At 36.8% G+C, this 15,660-nt stretch overlaps 2 protein-coding genes across 10 annotated transcripts in view; both read right to left on the bottom strand.

The window, feature by feature from the left end:
- The window catches only part of LOC136856597 (ligand of Numb protein X 2-like), a 582,959-nt gene that overhangs the window by 385,851 nt on the left and 181,448 nt on the right, over nt 1-15,660 (bottom strand). The gene's annotated exons all lie outside the window — the stretch shown is intronic.
- LOC136856539 (uncharacterized protein C53C9.2-like) overlaps nt 1-15,660 on the bottom strand; it is a 29,512-nt gene that overhangs the window by 6,815 nt on the left and 7,037 nt on the right. Inside the window, exons 2-3 of the mRNA XM_067134382.1 lie at nt 1,796-1,916; nt 926-1,020 (exon numbers count right to left, since the gene is read on the bottom strand). Coding sequence (XP_066990483.1) covers nt 926-1,020; nt 1,796-1,916 — 216 coding nt within the window. The remainder of the gene's footprint in view (nt 1-925; nt 1,021-1,795; nt 1,917-15,660) is intronic.

Here is a 15,660-nt window from a genome sequence, read left to right as displayed (position 1 = left end):
TTTTGACGTGCAAAGCTCACCGCACAAAAGGAGATACTCTCTCTCTCTCTCTCTCTCTCTCTCTCTCTCTCTCTCTCTCTCCATCATCTCATCCGCACGAGGAGGTCCTTACGGCTCATTAGGACCTCTAAGACTCGAGGGCCCAGGAGAGGATTGCAAAGGATTTGTAAACGGAATGGCGAGCATTCCCTCGGGGGCAAGGGAAAGGAAAACGCGGCGGTAAAATGTTTGCTGAATTCGGGAAGATGTTTACGGGATTGCGTAAAATGTTTTCAGAATTCCGTAGAGTGCTTACGGACTTCAGTAAATATTTTACAGAATTCCGTAAAATGTTTGCAGGATTCCGTAATGTTTGCAAAATTCCGTAAAATGTTTGCGGAATTCCGTAAAATGTTTTGCAGAATTAGTAAAATGTTTTGCAGAATTCCGTAAAGTGTTTTCAGAATTTCGTAAAATGTTTGCAGAATTCCGTAAAACGTTAGCATAATTCCGTAAAATGTTTGCAGAATTCCGTAAAATGTTTTCGGAATTCCGTAAAATATTTACTGAATTCCGTAAATGTTTTCAGAATTCCGTAAAATAGTTATTGAATTCCGTAAGATGTTTACGGAATTCCGTTCAAACATTTTCAAGTACAGACATAAGTCAACATACTGCTTCAACTGATACTTTTAAAATCTTTATAAAACGTTGCACCAACTTCTTAATAATTTCCTCCGATGTAACAAAGAACTATTTATAAATATTCCTTCCTGGAAAGAAAGCCATTCACCAGTAAGGAACGAGTTCTTCAAGAACATCAAAGCTGTTCATGAAGAACTTTTCCTCGTATCCCCCCCTCCACCCCCCCAACCGCCATTTCCTTACTTCCCCCTCCATCTCTTCATTATAACTTTTAGTAGACATAACTCAAAGCAAACACAACTTGAAGTTCTCCTTCTCCTTCTTCTTCTTCCTCTTCTTCTTCTTCTTCTTCTTCTTCTTCTTCTTCTTCTTCTTCTTCTTCTTCTTCTTCTTCTTCTTAGAGTGTGTACTTACATACTGAACAAACACCTGGAGAGAAACCACCAATAGTCGGGATAAATGCGTCCTTTTTGTTGACAAACAACCTGCGCGCCCACAAATGCCTTGTGGTAAGAGACAATTTCCGTAAAATGAATGAGAACATTATGTATTATATTTATTTCCGCGAATGTAAGACTCCAGTGCGGTTCTCTCTCTCTCTCTCTCTCTCTCTCTCTCTCTCTCTCTCTCTCTCTCTCTCTCTCGGCAAATAAGCGAGTTACTACAAATGCCTTGCAGTAACAGACAATTTTCGTAGAACGGATGAGAACATTATGTATTATATTTATTTCTGCGAATATAAGACTCTAGTACGGCTTTTTCTCTCTCTCTCTCTCTCTCTCTCTCTCTCTCTCTCTCTCTCTCTCTCTCTCAAAACAGTTCGACAGTCCGAGACAATTTTCGCAAAACGAATGAGAAAATCCATTACCTTTGTTCTTCTGTGAATATACGACAGTAGTGCAATTCTTTCTCTCTCTCTCTCTCTCTCTCTCTCTCTCTCTCTCTCTCTCTCTCTCAAAATAACCAGTAAGAGACAATGTTCGCAAAACAAATGAATCCTGTTATTTGTTCTTCTGCTAATATAAGACCAGTACGACTCTCTCTCTCTCTCTCTCTCTCTCTCTCTCTCTCTCTCTCTCTCTCTCTCTCTCTCTCTCTCTCTAAATCTGGCAGCCTGACGAAGTGGCCCGAAGGCGACCAGAAACCGGCCAAAATTGTTCTGCTTAATTACTTTCCCGTAATTCCGTAATTCCGTAATTCCATTTCTCTTTCTCTTCCATTTTCCGCGTGTAATGGCGTAATTCCGCGAGACGAGGACAGTTATGGAGGTAATTAGAAAACAAAGAATTCACCTGAGAGGAGAGAGAAAAAAGAAATTAATGAAACAATGAATTAAATAGCGTCAGGCCCAAAGTCGCGTGATGAATGACGCTTCCTTTGGTACCGGTCTCGAAACACAGGCTCTTTATTTGTTTGCGTTGAGGAGGCGTCATTTCGCAAATTGTAACGCTTTGTTAGGTTGGGTGTTGTTGCGGCCCTTTCCTACGTGAATGCGTATATAAAGAGCTAAAAGGCAAATATACACACACACACAATATATACATACATATATATACAGATACACACATATACTGTATATATATATATATATATATATATATATATGTATATATATATACATATATATTTATATATATACAGAGTATATACAGGTAAGATTAGCCATGAATACTTTTATTTGAAAAAGGCTTTAAAAAACACAAGAAATTCTCTAATCATCGTAAGATAGACTAAAAAAAAATTAAGAAAAAAGGCCTCAACATAACGCATATCAAGTTTCTTTGGCGCAATCGGGTTTTCTGTACAGCGTATAAGAGGCTTTCCAAACTGATTCAAGGTGGTCTCGCAGAATTAATGCTTTATTTGCAAAGATTTGGCCAATGGAAGTCGGGTTTTAACCACGGCCCGGTGGTGGCTAAAGTTCCTTATATCGTTGCCAGATGCACGATTATGGCTAACTTTAACCTTAAATGAAACAAAAACTACTGAGGCTAGAGGGCTGCTTAAATTTGATTGGTTTGATGATGGTATGTTTGATGACTGGAGGGTGGATGATCAACATACCAATTTGCATCCCCCTCTGGCCTCAGTAGGTAAGATCTGGTCTGAGGAGGACAGAAAAAGAGAGGGCAGAAAAAGTGCGGACGGACAGACAAAGCCGGCACAATAGTTTTCTTTTACAGAAAACTAAAAAACTAGTCATCTTCAATCTACATTAAATAATTCAGAGTACTACTGCAGACGGTTTAAAAATCATTCCAATGGAGAAACAATTCCACAGTTATGTATTGGTACAAATCTATTTAGAAATAAATCTCTACAGAGAAAGCTTTTGGGAATCTGTTCGATTCCCATTTTTGAAAATGGGAACCCAACAGATTCCCAAAAGCATAAAGAAAACGAATAGAAAACATCTCGGGAACTCAGCTGAAAAATCAAGAGAGTAAAAGAAACATTAAAGAGAATCTTGATGATTACGAAAACACGAGAGAAGAAGTAACAGATAAAGAGAGAGAGAGAGAGAGAGAGAGAGAGAGAGAGAGAGAGAGAGAGAGAGAGACGAAGGAAAGATAAAGGAAACCCGACGATTAACCTTGAAGCCAAAAAATCCCGCCACAAGAGCAGACCAGACCCGATAGAAGACTGCCAATAAAACCTCCCAAAATACGGGCGTAACGAGACCTCTAATAGTGTTCCAATAATGGCGTGGACAGTTCCGAGCATCTAGAGAATGGGAGTCCTCCGGACGACCAGTTAAGAATAATGGCCGTGGTGGAAACGAAATATAAAGCGAGAGAGAGAAGAAGAAGAAGAAGAAGAAGAAGAAGAAGAAGAAGAAGAAGAAGAAGAAGAAGGAGGAGGAGGAGGAGGAGGAGGAGGAGGAGGAGGAGGAGGGGAGGGGGAGGAGGAGGAGGAGGGAGGAGAGAGAGAGAGAGAGAGAGAGAGAGAGAGAGAGAGAGAGACCCTTTTTCTCAGAGGTCACTCCCTGAAACAAGAGAACCTGGGAAAGGTTTAAGTAATATCCTTCCGGGAGGAAACTCCATCGCTGGGAAGGAACAGGACAATAAAGAGAAATAACAAGTAATGGAAAATGCCGATAGCGCACAAAGGAAGAACAGAAGAGAGAGCCATTAGCATATATCGCAAAGAGCCATCAGCAAAGTCAAATAAAGAGATAAAAGGGTCCCAAGGTACAAAATGCAAGACGCACGAGAGAGAGACCTTACCTTACTTACCTTACAGACCTTACAATTCGTTCGGGTTGCCCCAGGTCCCTCAGTGTGAGGCACCTTTGATGTCTACCAGAGAGTTGCTAACGCATCTTCCGGTATATTTTGCATCTTCCAGTCTTGGATGGTCTGGGATGCATCTTAGATATTTGTCGAGCTTATTCTTAAACACATCTACGCTCACTCCTGTTATGTTCCTCAGATGAGCTGGTAGCGCATTGAATAGACGCTGCATTATCGATGCTGGTGCGTGGTGGATTAATGTCCTGTGTGCTTTCCTTAATTTTCCTGGTATAGTTTTTGCACTATTAATCTACCTCTGCTTGCTCTTTTGATAATTTTAGTTCCATGATGTTTTCGGTAATTCCTTCTATCTGTTTCCATGCTTGAATTACCATGTAGCGTTCTCTTCTCCTTTCAAGACTATATAAATTTAAGAATTGTAGTCTTTCCCAGTAGTCAAGGTCCTTAACTTCTTCTATTCTAGCTGTAAATGACCTTTGTACACTCTCTATTTGTGCAATATCCTTTTGGTAGTGTGGGTACCATATTATATTGCAATATTCAAGTGGACTACGTGACGTGCACGTTTTATAAAGCATAATCATGTGTTCAGCTTTTCTAGTTTTGAAGTGCCGGAACAACATTCCCATTTTTGCTTTGCATTTTGCCAATAGAATTGCTATTTGATCATTGCATAACATATTCCTATTCAACATCACACCAAGGTCTTTAACTGCTTCCTTGTTTGTGATTGTCTCATTATTAGGTCCTTTATATGCATATAGCATTCCTACTTTATCACCATAGTTCATTGATTCAAATTTATCAGAGTTAAATACCATCCTATTTATCTCTGCCCATTTATATATTTTGTTTAGGTCTCTTTGTAGCGAGTTCCTATCTTCATCACAAGCAATTTCTCTACTTATTCTTGTGTCATCTGCGAAACTTCTTACTACTGAGTCCTTAACATTACTGTCTATGTCTGCAATCATAATCACAAACAGCAATGCAGCTAACACCGTACCCTGTGGTACACCGGATATTACCGTAGCTTCATCCGATTTCTCATCGTTTGCAATCACTATCTGTTTTCTATTTTGCAAAAATTCTTTTATCCATCTTCCTACTTTGTCAACAATGTTATGTTTTCTAATTTTTTTCGCTAATATATTATGATCTACCTTGTCAAAAGCTTTTGCAAAGTCTAGGTAAACCACATCTGTATCTTTTCATTTATCATATTTTTATATATGCTTTCATGGTGGACTAACAGTTGGGTTTGTGTACTTTTTCCGGTACAAAACCATGTTGTCCTATATTGAACAATCTATTTTTCATTAAATGTTTCATTATATTTTTTTCATTACCCTTTCATATACTTTCATAATATGAGATGTCAGACTCACAGGCCTATAATTACTTGCCTCTAGTCTTGAACCACTTTTGAAAGTAGGAGTAATATATGCTAATTTATGCTCATCATAAATCTTGCCTGTATCTATACTTTGCCTTAATAATATTGCTATGGCTTTGCGATTGAATGAACCACTTTCTTTAACAATATGGCAGGTACTCCATCTGGTCCTGCTGCTGATCCATTTTTAATTTCATTAATAGCCTGCACAATATCGGCTTCTGTAATATCTATATCTGATAAGTATTCAGTATTTTCATCTCTTATTTCTGTATCATTATCTTCATTGTCAATTCTAGGTGTAAATTCACTCTTATATCTTTCTGCTAATATGTTACATATTTCCTTTTTCATTCGTTAATCGCCCTTCAATTCTTAGAGGGCCTATTTCTACTCTTATTTTATTCATCTTTTTGCATATGAATAAAAATTTTAGGGTTTTGCTTGATATTTTGTAGTGTCATTTCTTCTAGGTTCCATTTTTCATTTTCTTTTGATTGTATAATCTTTTGTTCTGCATTTTCTATCTTACTTTTAGTTCCATCACTTTCCATGCATTCTTTTCTTTTGCAAGAGCTTTTTCCACTTTCTAATTTTCTGGAACAAGATCCTTCTGTCTCTTGGAATTCGTGACTGATGCTTACTTTTTTCTTCGGTATATATTTTTCCACTATTTCCTCTAATATTTTATATAATATATCGGTATTTACCTGTATATCATCACTTACAAATATGTTTTCCCATTCTTTGTTTAATTCTTCATTTATTTTTGACCAATTTATATTCTTACTATAGAAATTGTATTTTCCATATCCTTCCCATTTTTTCGTCTCTTGCTTTTCTTTTTGTTTTCGTATGTTCTGGAACGGACTGTTAGTTCTATGACATTATGGTCCGAAATACTCGTGTTATATACTATTATTTCTTTAACATAGTTCACCTCATTCACAAATACTAGGTCTAAAATATTATCCTTTCTTGTTGGTAGGTGATTTATTTGCTGAATGTTATGTTCTAGTAGCATATCTAATAGCTTTTCAAATTGCCTCTTATCTTCTGCACTACTATTGCTCTCTTCTTTTTATATGTATAAATACAACCACAGTCTCCTATTCGTTCTTTCCATTCTACAAAAGGAAAGTTAAAGTCTCCAGTTAGGAGTATAGTCCAGTCCTTGTGATTTCTACATATTTCATCCAATTTTTCAATTATTATGTCAAACTCTTTAGTATTAGGGGTCTATATATTACAATGTTCACTAATTTTTCAGATTCAAATTCTACCGCTATTAATTCACATTCTGTGTTACTATATTTCTCACAGATTTTTCCTTGATTGGCATCTCTCCCATATATCGCGGTTCCCCCTTGATTTCTATTTTTCTATCTGATCTATAAGTTTGAAACCCTTTATCTGGTCATCATTACCAGTCTCTTGGGAATACCAGGTTTCACTTATATTCAATATTTCTATTTTTTCATTTTGGGTTAGTTCTTCTAAGAACTCTATCTTTCTTTTGAGTTACTCGAAACTAGACCTCATGCGTTCATCACTATGATTGTTTGCATATTATCTCCATTATCTAATATGGGTAATAATAAGGATTTTCCCATGTCTCTTTCCTGTTCTGATATGTTGATCTTTTTCATTTCCAGAAATTCGTACATTAAAAATCCAACTTTTCCATTATATTTGTTCTTCCAGCTTCATATTTATTCACTTTGTGCATAAACCTGCACTTATCTCCATATCTGCACCATCCCCTTGCATCATAGATACATTGCTTGTTCCTTGTGCTATATCTAGGTGCTGATGGCTCATATCGTGGTGCTGACTTTTCATAATGTGTTGTTGGCTTGCTTTTTGCCTTCATCACATGATCTTTGTTCTTGTCTTTATTTGTTTCATTTTTTCCTTGGTTTTTTATATGTATTTGATTTTTTTTATTTTGATTTTGGTCTTTCATGGCTACAGGATGCATGTACCTACATTTCTTATTAAACCTACATCCATTTCCTTCTTTCCAGTTTCTACATATTTTTGGATGTAGATCTCTGCATTCCTCTTCATAGCCATCTAGATATGCACATTTGCCATAGATCTCATAATTGTGACATATCTTGGGATGTTTGTAATAACATCTTTCACCAAACCTGCAATTCCCTCTTTTCAAAAGGGTGCATACTGTGTCTTTCTTTTCTTTTCTTTTTCTTGTTCATTCCCCTCAGTATGGAGATCCGGTACAACCTCTTTGGGATTTTATTTTGATTTATCAGGTCATAATTTATTTCTTCATATGTATGTTGCTGTATTGCCTCATATGTAGAATCTATGAGTTTCTCTGCATCCATACTATTATCCTGTTCTTTGTTTTCATTAATCTTTTCTCTCTCTTCAGTCTTATTTTCTTCTCTATTTTCCTCTTCTTCCTTCTTCTCTTCATCTTCTTCATCCTCCACAATCTGTACATTAAGTCTTGATTTAATGACCTTGTCTATCCATACTAGACATGTTGAGCAAAATATTTTTGTGTCCTTATTTCTATTTTGCTCAACTTCAGCACATGACGGGTGTGTCGGTACGTGGCAAGCATAGCATTTCCTAATCAGGTTTTGTGGATTTACAATGCTATACCACACTCTACATAGTTTACATGCTTTAGGCATCCGTTTGCCTATTGCATCAATCAATATATTCACTAATTCCACCTTACTTATTTTCTTTGATGGAATGTGTTGATTTTGTAGATTTTCTTTATAAGTCTTTTGATAACTTGAACTTTCATTGGTATCTCTTCTATTATTTTCATTATATTTTCTACAGATTTGCTCCAGCTTGAAGGATCGTATCCTTTCAATATGTCTGTGAATGATTTCACATCTTTTTGGTCAATGTTGCAATTAATCTCCATGATCAGCAAACCAAGTTCCCTTCCTGCCAATTCATCGTATTGAATATCACCGATGCAAGCTAGATTTCGCCACCTTTTGCCACTGTTGGCTGATTCCTCCATGATTTTCTGATTTTATTAATTCACTCGTAGACAACTTATTAGACGGTTTTTCGCTCTAATCTGATATTAAGCTAATCACCGATAGTTCACGAACACTTTTAGCTATATTTCATTCGCTAATTGTATGTAAGACGCGTATTATCGGGTAGATTATCCAGACCATGAACGATTACGTCTCACCGAGAGAATGTCACATCACAGAGAGAGAGAGAGAGAGAGAGAGAGAGAGAGAGAGAGAGAGAGAGAGAGAGAGAGAGAGAGAGAGAGAGAAAACATGATTTGAACGCATTTGTTAGAGGAAAATATAAAACTAAAAAGAGAGAGAGAGAGAGAGAGAGAGAGAGAGAGAGAGAGAGAATGGTAAGCATGAAAGAAAATAATGTGGTGGAGCCCCAAATGTCAGAGAAAATATAAAACTAAGGAAAGTTTTAAGAGAGAGAGAGAGAGAGAGAGAGAGAGAGAGAGAGAGAGAGAGAGAGAGAGAGAGAGAGAGAGAGAGAGAAAGAAAACAATACGAACGCATTTGTTAGAGGAAAATATAAAACTAAAGAGAGAGAGAGAGAGAGAGAGAGAGAGAGAGAGAGAGAGAGAGAGAGAGAGAGAGAGAGAGAGAGAAGGAATGGTAAGCAAGAAAGAAAATAATACGAGCCCATATGTCAGAGAAAAATATAAAACTAAGAGAGAGAGAGAGAGAGAGAGAGAGAGAGAGAGAGAGAGAGAGAGAGAGAGAGAGAAATATGAGGTAAGGTCAGCCTTGATAAATTAGAACGTTGATTTTACGACGTAATAATTTGCTTGCAGGCAAATCTTTAACAGTTAACATACTCAATCAGGCCCTCCAACAGAATTCAAAATGCAAAAAGAGAAACTAAGGGCCTCACTCAATAAGTCGCGGAAATCCCCTACACGTCTTCCTTGATCTCAAGCTTTCTGGCAAAGTGGTATGATACCCAAGGTTTAAGATTAAATCTGACAATATGGAAGAGAAAAATGGCAAATCACATTTACCAGGAATGTCGACATCTACGCAATCAACTCCGGGTAAAAGTTCAAACATACAGACTTCAATCTGGGAACCCTGGACTTGGACAAGACAACACGATTCTCACCTTGGAAAAATTAAAAGGTACCAATCAGTTACCTAAATCAGATTTATGGAGGTGCCCTGACCCGGATTAAGTGAAGACACCACTGACCATCATTCTGACATTTCTGACTCATGTGTTTGTGAGTTAGTTTAGATCAAAACTTTGTTGTGAGAAGTTGTGAGGTATCAATTTTTATTTACATTGAGGTAACTGATTGGTACCTTTTACTTTTTCAAGTTGAGAGTCATATTTATTTATTTTTTTTTTTTTTCTTTAAGTCCATAGTTCCCAAATTGAAAGCCACATGGATAGTATTAATATCCAGATTCCTGTGATAGAGTAAATTACTGTTAGTTACGATTTGCCATTTCTTCCTCCATATTGAATTGAACTGAATACAGAATTTAGGCCAAAGGCCAAGCACTGGGACCAATAAGGTCATTCAGCGCTGAAACAGAAACTGACAGTAAAAGGTTCGAAAGGTGTAACAGGAGGAAAACCTCAAAGCAGTTACACTATGAATCAACAGTTAGGAGAGAGTGGAAAGTTAGATGGAAGAAAGAGAATATGAAAGGAGGTACAGTAAAAGGGACGAAATGGGTTGCAGCTAGGGGCCTAAGGAAGGCACGACGCAAAGAACCTCAAGTAATGCCTACAGTGCACCGCATGGGGGCTTCCTCCATATTATCAGCCTCAATCTTAAATCTTAAATCCAAATCGCCATCTAACAAGTCATTATAACTTCGCATTCCGAAGATGTAATCCCAAGCAAACACAACTCCTCCTCCTCCTCCTCCTCCAGGGAGTACTTTCTCCCCCAAAAACAAACACGCCACAAGGCTCGAGGGAAACCGCAGCATAACTAATGCAAACTCGAAATTTCTTCCTGACAAATAAACAAACCGGTGTCAGTACGCGTCAGTTAAACCCACATCGTGTTCATCAGTGCAATATAATATACCAGGTATGCATCAGATGCTTGCCTCTAATGGATCCTCGCTTAATACACTATCATATATATATATATATATATATATATATATATATATATATATATATATATATATATATATATATATATATATATATATATATATATACATATGTATGTAACTCTGAAGCGAGTTTGAATTCTAAAATAAATCAAATCATTATCTTAATAACTTGAAACTAAACGACGTTAAAAAAATGCATGGAACAGAATTAAACTTTAGGCTGGCCACTCTTACACTAATTTTTTTTTATTCCTTGAAAGGCACACACTTCAAAAGGACTGGAAATGCACCAAAAATAAATTTTACAGAATTAAAAGCTTCATTCTTCCTGAGGTCAAAGTGAAACACCAAAATGCTTACTGATTTCTATTTACAAGACTCACAAGACAGCTTCCTCATAAAAAATAAAAAGCATGTTTTCAAAGCAGAAGACTCGTTCAGACACTTCGAAAGGACTTGAAATGCACCAAAATAAATTTTACAGAATCGTAAAAGCCTCATTCTTCCTATAAATTTTGCAAAATCAAAACAGCCTCATTCTTCTTAGGGTCAAATACAAATACCAAAATGCTTATTGAGCTCCATTTACGAAACTCACAAGACAGCTTTCTCATAAAAAATAAAAATTCAAAGAAGCCTCATTTGGATGAATAAAACGATCATTCAAATCTATTTCGAGAAGTAACTTTAACACCTGTGCCATAAATACTTGCAAAATACATTTTTATTTATTTATTTATTTTTTTTTATTTACCTATCCTGAAACATCGGCGTTGGAAAATCAAGCACCTTTATCTTCTCTCCAAATCGCTCCTCGTCGCCATGGAACTACCGCACGCCCCTCAAACTCCCAGCTACTCCCACCCACCTTCCCCTCCTCCCCCTTACCCTCCCCTCCATCTCCCTTCCATCCACCTCCTCATTCCCTCATCTACCTCTTCATTATAACTTTGCATCGCCAAGATAATACCAAGTAAACACAACTCGGCAACCCCCCCCCAACTCATCTTCTTCTTCCTCCCTCCTCCTCCTCCTCCTCCCTCCTCCTCCTCCTCCCTCCTCCTCCTCCTCCTCCTCCTCCTCCTCCTCCTCCTCCTTCTTCTTCTCCAGCGAGTACTCTCTCCCTAAATAAACCCTCGGGGACTCGAAGAGGAAACCGCATCATAACAAACACTGGAAAAGAAAAACCGCCTTTCTTGCTCACAAACAACTGCGCATGCGCCAGTGTGATGTGTAAACACGCAGCTTTTTCATTACAACAATAAAGTATCCGGTATGGCTTCAGTCTCATTTCTTTCGTGAGGTTCTCTCTCTCTCTCTCTCTCTCTCTCTCTCTCTCTCTCTCTCTCTCCAAATATTCCTCAACTTCCTCATTCTTCTGGCTATTGTGAAGAGCTTTGAAAACTACGAGAAGTCGGTAATTGTTCGCTTAATTACAAATCATTATGTTCTGTGAACGACGCAATTGTAAAAGAAAGAAGCAATTCTGGGGCCAAATCACAAAACAAAGAAGTCATTTGAAGCCAAAATAAAAAAGAGAGAGAGAGAGAGAGAGAGAGAGAGAGAGAGAGAGAGAGAGAGAGAGAGAGAGAGAGAGAGAGAGAGAGGAGTGAAAATGAGACTTCTGGAAATCACAGAGCATTGTCATAACTTCCGCCCAAAAGTGAAAACAAATGAGCATTCTTAGTGACAGGTTTACAACAAACACAAAATCACTCCTTCGTTTATTTCAAACGGACCTATTTCAGAAGTTTGACTTTTCTTTTCATTTTTCTTTGCTTTTCTTCAAGTTAGGGCGCTTGGCTTTACTGATTTTTCGGGTTTAGTTCACACACACACACAAACAAACACTCGTGTATGTGTGTATGTGTGTATGTATGTATGTATGTATGTATATATATATATATATATATATATATATATATATATATATATATATATATATATATATATATATATATATATATATATATGGTGATCAAGTGTCTATCACGAGGAGTCATGTGAGAAGTTTGAAAGCAAAGGCAAAACTCTGCATGTGACACACCAGCCTCAGACAAAACTCATGGCAGACATGCAACGGGGAGGTCGGGTACAGAAGATGAAGTTATTGCGAACGACTACAAGCTTTCCTGCGTTAAAACGTGTAGGTGGGAGAGTGAGTGACTGGTTCGGTGTCAAAGTGAGCTTTCTTCTTTTCTCTGAAGATACATCCTGTTAGGAGAAATGGCTGAAAGTATAAACATATGTTTGCACGATTGATTAATTGTGGGTTATCTGGCGTCACAACTACCAGCAATTGCACTAAGAAACAGTTGTTAGGAGAGGGTGGAAAGTAAAATGGAAGAAAGAATATGAATGGAGGTACAGTAAATGGAATGAAAGGGGCTGTAGCAGCTAGAGGCGTAAGGAAGAGACGCTGCAAAGATTAATTAATGCCTACAGTGCACCGCGCGTGAGGTGCACTGACGACACTAGCCCCGTACGGGTTAATCAAAATGAGTGTACCTTCGAACTTCCTTTGGAGAACAGTTAACATATGAACGTGAAAAACAATTGGGTATATTTCAAGGTACACTGGACACGCCGCTACACTTTTGGCAAGAGTCAAACGCGAAACTCACTGCGAAGTAAATCAGTGACCAAAATAAGAGATTAATAATGATTAAATATTCTACCACGGTGTATCATAGCTACTTGTGAAGTGATATGTTTAGTATTAGTGGCAATATATATTTTAATATTATATGTATAACAAAAAATTTATAAAATATATAACGGTATATATATATATATATATATATATATATATATATATATATATATATATATATATATATATATATATATACAAAACAAGAAAAATCAATATAATTAGAATCAAGTAAAGAATTTTTATTTATCAAAAGGAAATCAGAAAGAAAAGATCAGTGACGAAAAACGTTACGTCATATTCTCAAGAATTAATATCTTAAAATCCATCTCCCATTATGCCCACCCCCTCCAGTGACCTTGGGATGCCCAGGCAACTCTCAGAGGGCATGTGGAAGGTCATGTCTGTTTTTGTTGGCAGAGAGAGAGAGAGAGAGAGAGAGAGGTAACAGCTGCAAGGACCTTTTCCTTATCTATTTAATCATTTTCTGACACGCAGTCGTCGTTAAACCCCAACCCCCTTCGGCATCAAACTGAACCCGTGCTATATTTTCGGGCACTAAGTGGCCCCCCTGATGGATATCTGTGGTACCCTCTGGGGCGGAACGAACGCGGGAGGAACCTTAACGATTAATAAGAAGATATTTCCGAAATAAAAGAATGAGGATAATTTAGATTTTTTTTTTTTTTATATTGTCAATCAGTGCTTGGATTTAGATATGCAGCATTAAGAAAAGAATTAATATTATTAACAGTAGACTTTCTAAAGTCATTTACGCAGAAGCAGAAATGTCTTTTAGCATAATATTGGTTGGTAACTAACCCAAAACAGCCAGTCTTTGGGGGTGCTTGCAAGGTCAACACGAATTTCCACCAAGTCTTTATATAAAGTCTTCACAAGCTAAATAATTTACAAGTGAGTATACCTAGTATTAGTCGCTCTGCAATACTTTATAAGGGAACTTTATAAAGCTAATGTACTGAATGCTGAACTTTATTTGGTTACATTTGCTGGCTTTAAAACTTTTCAAAATATCTAATTTCCAATGGAACATTAAGACTTTAAAATTTTCATTGAAATCATGAGACATTTAAATTTTGTATGCCGGTGTAAAATGATAAATTTGCTTGCAAGCAAGCATCTTCGATTTGCATTAAAATTTTGTAGGTTAATGATTTATATATACAGTATATATACACATATATATAAATATACATATTCATATATAAACATTATAATCATATATATATATATATATATATATATATATATATATATATATATATATATATATATGCCATTATATTTACCTATTCTTGTCTTTAATTAATAACAATGTACTTCAACTGTACACTGCATTTTATCGAGGCATTTCAACTCAAGGATTACACTGTCAAATATAAATCCCCTGGGATTACAGATTTGCAGTTTTTAGCCGCACAGATTATTAGGGACTCCAGTTCCCTTCCAGGCTGTCAGTTTGATTGTCAGCTCCGATCTACCTGGAACAATATTCTGGAATCGCGTCGCTTCTCTCTCTCTCTCTCTCTCTCTCTCTCTCTCTGAAATATTCATACGATACTCTTTTTAAAAAAAGTTGTTTCAATCAAATCTCTCTCTCTCTCTCTCTCTCTCTCTCTCTCTCTCTCTCTCTCTCTCTCTCTCTCTCTCTCTCTCTCCTGATCCAACGCTGTGAGATACTTCAAACCTGTTTTTAATTTGTGCTTTAATAAAAGATGAATGTTTATCACGACTACGTATCTTAACATAATACTTCATTGTTGCTCTTGGACCTTTTATTATTATTATTATTATTATTATTATTATTATTATTATTATTATTATTATTATTATTATTATTATTATTTATTATTATTGTCAAAAATAACAAATTGCTTTTGACGTTTGTCGGATATTTAAGTCTTCGTAAAAACCTAACCAGGTTTCATCAATTCTGTAAAACTGCTGTTTCTGTAACTCGCCGAAAAATGATTGTAACTAACTTACAGAAGAGGCTGATACCTGAAACCAGGTATACATTAATACTCAACTCGAAGTACACTTGGAGAGAAACAACAACCAATTCAGTTGTTTCTCCTGGAACGCCTTAGAATTTTCGTCTCCTGCTCATGGTGGTCCTACTGTGCTGCCAATTTCAGAAGCTCTAACTTCGTAAAAAATCAAATTGTAGAAGAATTCAGAACCGAATACTGGAGAAAATTCAGAATATGAGCAATAAACAGAATAGAATAGGATATAGAATTCTGGACAAAGCCCAAGCGCTGGGACCTACGAGGTCATTCAGCGCTGAAAGGGAAATTTGCAGTAAAAAGGTTTGAAAGGTGTAACAGGAGGGAAACCTCGCAGCTGCACTATAAATCAAATGTTAGAAGAGGGTGGAAAGGAAGATGGAAGAAAGATAATACGAACGGAGGTACGATAAAAAGGAACTGAAAGGGGTTGCAGCTAGGTGCCATGGAAAGGACGCTGCAAAGAACCTTAAGTAATGCCTACAGTGCACCAGCATGAGGTGCACTGATGACACTACCCCGCAACGAGGTATGAGCAATAAAGAAATAAATAAGATTAAACACCAAACTCCCAAAGTCACTGAAATTCTTGGCATGCCCGAATAAT

The sequence above is a fragment of the Macrobrachium rosenbergii genome, chromosome 36 (assembly GCF_040412425.1).
Source record: "Macrobrachium rosenbergii isolate ZJJX-2024 chromosome 36, ASM4041242v1, whole genome shotgun sequence".
In the NCBI taxonomy this organism is placed as follows: Eukaryota; Metazoa; Arthropoda; class Malacostraca; order Decapoda; family Palaemonidae; genus Macrobrachium; species Macrobrachium rosenbergii.
The sequence above is the reverse complement of the archived record's forward strand: the minus strand, read 5'-3'. Positions and strand labels throughout refer to the sequence as shown.